Source organism: Copadichromis virginalis, linkage group LG14 (genome assembly GCF_057382275.1).
Source record: "Copadichromis virginalis isolate Kocher_CV1m ecotype Utaka linkage group LG14, C_Virginalis_male_GT1.1, whole genome shotgun sequence".
NCBI classification, from domain to species: Eukaryota; Metazoa; Chordata; class Actinopteri; order Cichliformes; family Cichlidae; genus Copadichromis; species Copadichromis virginalis.
The window spans coordinates 35,132,939-35,140,110 of record NC_140631.1 but is presented as its reverse complement, the minus strand read 5'-3'; the positions used below and the strand labels follow the sequence as shown (position 1 = coordinate 35,140,110).

Sequence of the window (7,172 nt, the reverse complement as noted above, 5' to 3'; positions counted from 1 at the left end):
ACTCGTTCCTTTCATGATCTGTGGCTCTACCACTTTGAGACTGTTTGCTGGAGCAGAAGCTGTCTGGTGTCTTAAGCCAACTGTGGAGTAGGGGGACACCTTGTGGTCTTCATCGGGTATTACAGTCAGACGGGGCATTACTGGCATAAATTCGGAAGTACAAGATGAGTAAATTCGGGGGAGATAATTCCGTCAACATTGCGCAATTATTCGAGTACGTGAGTGGAATGAATACACGATGGATTTACGTTATCACATAAAGTACTCCACTGTACTAGAATCTTGGGATGTCTTCCTCTTAATATCACGACAAAACTTGTAATAGACACGCCGGTCCGCATATTCATACCTCTGTTAAATCTATCGAGACATCATTCACAGATGATGTTACGATGCAGAAAGCTATTTCATTCTAATCAGCGAAATGTCACAAGACTGAGTTAAAAAAAATAGAGCCTGTTGCCAAATATGACTTTAACTCGGTGTAGTGTATCATATATCTAATCTATATCTCATATAATTAAACTATTATCCAATTACTTAATTTTAAGAATGAAACCGTGTGTTTAACTGAGTGTGTCTTTTTCTCTGTAGCGTGAACTCCTTGAGCGTTTTGCGCTCGGTAGGACGGGACAAATACCCGCCAATGAAATGAACTTATCGACAAAACGGTAATACTTTATGTTGTTGCATCAACTAACACTGAGCTCCCACGGACAACAGCACGGATGAATAATATTACGTCTGAGTTATGTCCTGTGTTTCTTGAATGTGCAGCTACCTCCTTTCTGCGAAGTCAGATCATGTGGGAACTTGTGTCGTAAGGTGGAGTGAAAGTACAGCGACGCGTTAAATGCTCCCACTGTTCTTTGCGAAGGATTAACCTACGTTAAAGAGATTACAGGTAAGCACCACGGGCTCCTTCTAGGTGCTTCATTTTACTGACTTCCTCTGTTAAAACAACTTATTTCTCATCTAAGGCTCGTTTTTAATCTCTTTTGCGAATAATGTCATGTTTTGTGATTGCGTGTGGAAAAAAAGATTAGGGAAAGGTGAAATGAATGAAAACCATGTGGATATTTTCAGGCTCGTGTCCTTAAAGTCACGATGGCTCCACATCCTGTAATTCAGGCGATCATCGACTTCTCAGCTGGAGCTGCAGGTGAGTTTAACGTAAAGACACGGCCGTATTTCACGCCACTCGCATCAGATTGAAGATAATCACTTGGACCAGCTTTGTGTTGCTTTAAAAGTGACCCAAACCCTGGCAGCAAAAGGATCACAGCATAACACCTACCTGATCCCATCAGTGTGGGGGTGAACGGTTTAGTCCAAGCTGTCATTCAATTATTAACGTAAAGAAGTGAGGAAGGTTAATTTTGCAAAATTCAAAAATTGGGATATGCTCAAAGATTGGAAGCAGGCCACATCTATTTCAGTATTGATCGTCTTTAACACCATTTGCTGTATATGTCCAGTTATTTATCTAAAGTTTAGTCAGAGGTCAGAGGGTTTATATGCTGTACTCATCATTGACATGAATGCCATGGATATTTTCAGCTTTTAATGATTTATTTGAGCTGGGTTTTTTTCTGGGGTGAAATAACTGCACAACATATGTATTTAATGATTTTTTAATAAAGCAGTAATTATATGGATAGGCTTGGGTTTATTTTGGAGTTTCTCTTATCTGCACAGGTTCAAAAGTATACATAGAGAGTGATATGCTAAATCACCCACTAAAATCTGACTTGTTGAAGGTTGTACAATGTCTTTTAACCTGACAAGGACATGGCCTATTAACTTTTCATTAGTGATCATGACTGACTACAACTGGTTGTTTCTCTTTGCCAGCATAAAAAAGGATTTCGTTGACAGCACCCATTAGATTCAGTAATCTGTAACTGATTGGTGCAGATGTCATGTGTGCTTCAGCATCTAACTAGTGATCATAAAGGGAGTAACATTTTTTTAAGTGGCAGATAACTTCAAATGCAACGTTTCAATCGGCCTAACAAATATCAGCAAACACACAAACTGTTTGTGAGCAGTCTGTCACACAGTGTGTCTGCAAGCTAAAGGTACAGCTGCTGTATTTCCCAGGGAGAATGAGAGATAACTTCACTCGGAGATGGAGAAAGATGTAAGAAAGAAAAGAAGGGAGAGGAAGAAGACAGGTTATATTTAAAGGTAAGGACTGCTCAGTGGCCTTTGATAAACTGGAAATTTAAAGCTTAGATGTAATGTTCTTAATTTTAAATCAGATAATGGATCTGTATATGATTTGAAGTTATATATTTAAAAAAAAAACACTGCTAAGTGTGTACTTTTTACTTCGTGTTATTCAAAGGTTGCATGAAAGTACAACACAGTTTCATGCAGGATAAACCAGTTTGCTTTGCCATACTGTGAATTTACAGTAAAGCACTGTGTTGGACTGGTGCACAGCGGCTGTGGTGTTTATGGTCAGTGTTAGGTTACATCAAGGTTAGGCGAGGTCAATTCACTGAGTTATACATACTGCATACTGTCAGTATAGGGAATGGAAATAATCCGAGATAGCTAAATCCACAAAGAGCAATAAACCAGGTGAACTCTACAAATTGTGCCAACAAAAGTGCTCAAATATTCAGCCAGAACTGCCAGAAGTTTGCTGATGGCTACCAAAAGGTGTAACTGGTTGAGATGTAACTTGCACTGTTTGCTTACCAAATACTAATGGGGGTATGTGTATAGATTTTGACCTTGTATATGTTTTTTGACACTGTGTGTATTAGAGAAACATGAAAATAAATTCAAACCTGTGCACCCAATTTTTGTTTTTTTAAAGTCTTTAATGATGTATGTTGTACAATTCTTCCACCCTGAAAAAGGAACAGTTAAAAAATAATTAAAACCTCAAAAATACAGTTTCTTAAGATCAAATATTATACACACACACATATGTATCTTAATACATCTACATATATTTTTATAGTCTGATTTCCAATACTTTTTAATCTCTGAGTTCTTCTCAGTTATTCACGTCTTGATGCCCACTCAGGTGGCACAGCCTGCGTGCTGAGCGGTCAGCCATTTGACACAGCAAAGGTGAAGATGCAGACGTTTCCCACAATGTACCGCGGCTTCATCCACTGCTTCATCTCAACATTCCGGCAGGTGGGACTCCGTGGTCTTTACAAAGGCACAATGCCTGCCCTGATAGCCAACATCGCTGAGAACGCGGTGCTCTTCTTGAGTTATGGGCTCTGCCAGGATGCCGTCCGCTTTATGTCAAGGATGGACAAAGGCGCTGATCTCAGGTTGGAAGAAGATATTTCTGACTATTTATTTACATAATAACCTGCATAATATGTAACAGACTTCAGTGAGGAGCAGCTGGGTATAGCACAATTTGATGTTAAATGTTCATGTGAACCAGGACTCTCAGTTTTCAGTGTCTTGAGACATTTTCGGGGGTTCAATCCTCCACATTTTCTTTCCGCTCTGTGATTTGCTGCCTCCTCTTTTCACTCCCTGTGCAGAAAAGCATTTCATCATGTACTGAGATGCAACATCATAATCATAAGTGTGTGTGCTCACACAGTTTAAAACTTTAGATTAAGTGAATAATAATTAAGTAAATTCCCCACAATAATAATTATCTATTGCAGCCAGAAATAGAAACTAAATGAAGAGAAATGGTTTTCAGTGACGCTCTTTAGAGACAAATGTTAAAATTGATGGAGCATTTTTAAAGGATTTAAGTTGTTTGGGATATTCATTTTGATTTTAATGAAAAAGCTTTTTTTTGTCATTCAATGAACTATAATGAAAATACTGCCATTAATATTACACATTGAACCCACTGAAATCATGCTCAGCCAAACGGGCTTTAAACTAATTTCAATTTTAAAATAACTTTCCTTAACCAGCTTTGTATTTTGAGCTGTCTGATCACTTTAAGAAATACCTTTTTCTACAGTTGTGCCACATTGCATTTATCACAACCTAAATCTTTATTTTATGTCACAGTAAACAGTGATTAGCATAAGAAAAAACTAGAAATGATGAGAATATTTCTTTGATGTAACTGCAAGGAAAACTTTTTCCTCATTTGAGCCTTGCAAAAAAGGCCCAAATGAGTGTAGCTACTAATTTTCAGATGGTCACTCTCTTCCTAAGCTGTTCATCTAATTTTGATAATGGAATTTGGAATTGTATCAAGTATGAAATACAGCTTACATTATCTTTATTTGACCTTTCAGCCTCTTGCCTGAACTTGGATTTGAGCTTCCTAAAGCAGGAAATCTGTAATGCTGTAAAAGTATATGTTTTAGTAAGGCATATTTAAATGCGTATAACCTTTGCATTTCCTCTAATAGCTCTTTGGGAATCGCCTTCGCTGCACAAAAACATTGTTTTTGGTTGTCAAACTCTGTTATCTTTGTGATTTTTCATAAATTCAACTAAAGAAGCTGAAACAGATTGTGTTTTTGTAACAGGCTGCTTCTCTGCCTAAAGACACAGTTTAGAATTGGTTCTTTGCTAAGAATATCTGCTATATGTGTAGACACAACACTGGTTCATCTCTTGAGTTAAGTACCTTTTTATCTTTGAATGATTCATAGCTCAGTGTTAAGGAAATAAAAAAAAAAACATTCCTGTGAAACTGATCAGGTACAAGAATCTTGGAAAACTATTGCTCAACATGACTTTAAAATTTACAAAAAAAGCCTGGCACCTTGGAAGCAAAATATATGAAATGAGTGTGACTCAAACCTTTTGCATAGTAGAGTCAGAAGCAGACTCATCACATTAAAAATCCATAAGGTTTAGCGCATTTATCTCCGTACCAAATGAGTGATATAATCACAACACTGGAAAACCGTCTTGGGAACAGTCATTAAATCGATATCCATTAAGAGCTCTTGATCGTCGGACACATGCCAGTTATTTGTGTATCAGCGGTCAGAGCAAACCTTAGCACTGGCTGCATGAGGCAGAAATAAAACAGTCTCTTTTTTGTAGTTCTAAAAATTGAAGATGGGGATGTATGTACATTAAAACCCTTTCCTCTTCATACTCTTATCTTTTGTTGTACTTGTCATTGCTCGTCAGTGATCTTCAGAAGGCATCTGCAGGGTCTTTAGCTTCCATCTTCTCCTCCATGGCAATATGCCCCACGGAGCTGGTGAAATGTCGCTTGCAGGCCATGCATGAAATGGAAGCATCTGGCAAGGTGGCAAGAGGACAGAAAAGGTAAGTGGAATTAAAAACCTGACATTGTTACGACAAGAAAAGTTTTAGTTGACCAAAGCTGTGCTAGACTTTGTTTTCTGGGATGTCTTCAGCACAGTGTGGACTGTGGTTAAGACCGTGTTGAAGACAGATGGCCCGTTAGGATTCTACCAAGGACTGATGTCCACCTTCATGAGGGAACTTCCTGGTTACTTCTGCTTCTTTGGAGCCTATGAGTGGTGTCGGTCCACATTTGCGCGACACATGGGCACAAGCAAAGATGGTATAGGTATGGTTATATCATCTTCTTGTTGTATTTATGGTATTTTTGGAGTTTGTAGTATGTTTGACTCAAAATAGTTTCTGCCTTTGCAGGTATTCTTCCGCTGATGTTCAGTGGGGGATTTGCAGGAGGATGTCTTTGGTTGGTGGTCTATCCAATAGATTGTATAAAGTCCAGGATCCAGGTGTACTCCTTAGCAGGGAGGCAAGAGGGCTTCATCAAGACCTTCATGGGTGTTATACGCACTGAGGGTAAGGTTTGAACATGTATGCACAGATGAATATGAGTGGGTTTTCTGATTCTCTGTGTGATGATTGTAGTCTTGGGAACACATACTTTTGCAGGATGCACCCCAAATGCCATTTTGAATATATTGGCATGTGTTATATTTCTTTATGTCTGTGAACGTAAGTTAAAAAATATGATAGTGTCAGCAGTGTAAGCAGCAGTAGGTCACAAAACTTTACAAGTGTGTAGCTGTGATCCGATTGAAGGCCACAATTGAAGATGGGGATGGTTCTGACCCACAACATGTAACTAATCTTTAAAGAATGTGGGGTGTGGACTTTAAACTGGGACTTTAACCCTTGCTTTTGGCACCCTTTACTGGCTTATAGAATAGGACACACATGTGTTCAAAGTAGGCCCTTATCTTGATGCCAGGCTGTAATATTCAGAATCAGAAAACAATATCTAAGCAGACAAACCTCCCCACTTCATAGGAGGTGGGTAACAGTAAAAACTGAAAACAATTATTGTGAGAGACAATGTTTTATAACCTTATGTAACATATCAGAGATAAATGCACTATAAAACACTGTTCTGTGACATTGCAGCTTTAATAACTGTTATCTGTGTGATAAGGGTATATTGACAGACTGTCATTTTGAAATATTGCTAATTGGTCCATGCTCTTTTTTTTAATCTGTAGAGAACAGTCTGTGCAGCTTTTCCTCTTTGTCCCGACAGGGTTCACTGCTCTGTACTCTGGCTTAACTCCTACAATGGTGCGCACCTTCCCTGCCAACGGAGCCCTCTTCCTGGCTTATGAGTTTAGTCGCAAGTTAATGATGGATGCCGCTGGTGCCTGATGCAATGGATCTTTCCAACCAAAGCAAATATTTTAATAAAAAAAAAAACCTTTATTTTTGCCAACTCTTTTTTATTTTTAGTGTGTGTGACCCAGTGGTATGAAACACTGTAATATATAAATATAATAAAAACAGAATCATATGTGAGTTATTTGGACTAAGATCTCAAGGAAAAAAGAGGCAGTACAAACACTGCACTTGAAAATGACCTTGTTCTTTTGTCAAGTCAAAAAAGAAATTACAGTTGTATTTTTGGCCCATTCACTTTAATAAAATTGGAGCATGTGTCATAAGATAGTGCAAATGCATTTAAATTACAATTTTATAAAAATGTAATGTAAAAAAAGTGAAAAACTTCAGGATCTCCACGGCCAAAAAAACCCCCAAACCAAAAAACCCACTCTTCCTAGAAAAAAAACAGAACATAAAGTTATACATGTGAAAACAAAAAACAGGAGAAACATTGAAAAATAAACACATCAGAAACTCCTGTGAATCTTTTCATGAAGGGTCCAAAAAGTCAGTAGACCCAACACTGCCAGACTAATGACTTTCCGTGTAAGGTTCAATATAATCTA

The 7,172-nt window shown here is 38.1% G+C and overlaps 1 protein-coding gene across 3 annotated transcripts; it reads left to right on the top strand.

Annotated features, from left to right (window-relative positions):
- The first annotated feature begins 713 nt into the window (after positions 1-713).
- Positions 714-6,646, top strand: slc25a15a (solute carrier family 25 member 15a). 3 transcript variants are annotated; one of them, XM_085430624.1, is made up of 7 exons: positions 714-904; positions 1,087-1,162; positions 3,044-3,302; positions 5,101-5,241; positions 5,334-5,509; positions 5,596-5,754; positions 6,473-6,646. In XM_085430624.1, exons 2-7 carry the CDS (start codon positions 1,108-1,110, stop codon positions 6,592-6,594), a joined length of 912 nt encoding a protein of 303 aa, XP_085286750.1. In that variant the 5' UTR covers positions 714-904; positions 1,087-1,107; the 3' UTR covers positions 6,595-6,646. The 3 variants fall into 3 exon arrangements, with proteins under 3 accessions (XP_085286750.1, XP_085286749.1, XP_085286751.1); XM_085430625.1 differs by lacking the exon at positions 714-904 and adding an exon at positions 2,104-2,190 and having other exon boundaries at positions 1,102-1,162; XM_085430623.1 differs by lacking the exon at positions 714-904 and having other exon boundaries at positions 916-1,162.
- Positions 6,647-7,172: the final 526 nt, after the last annotated feature.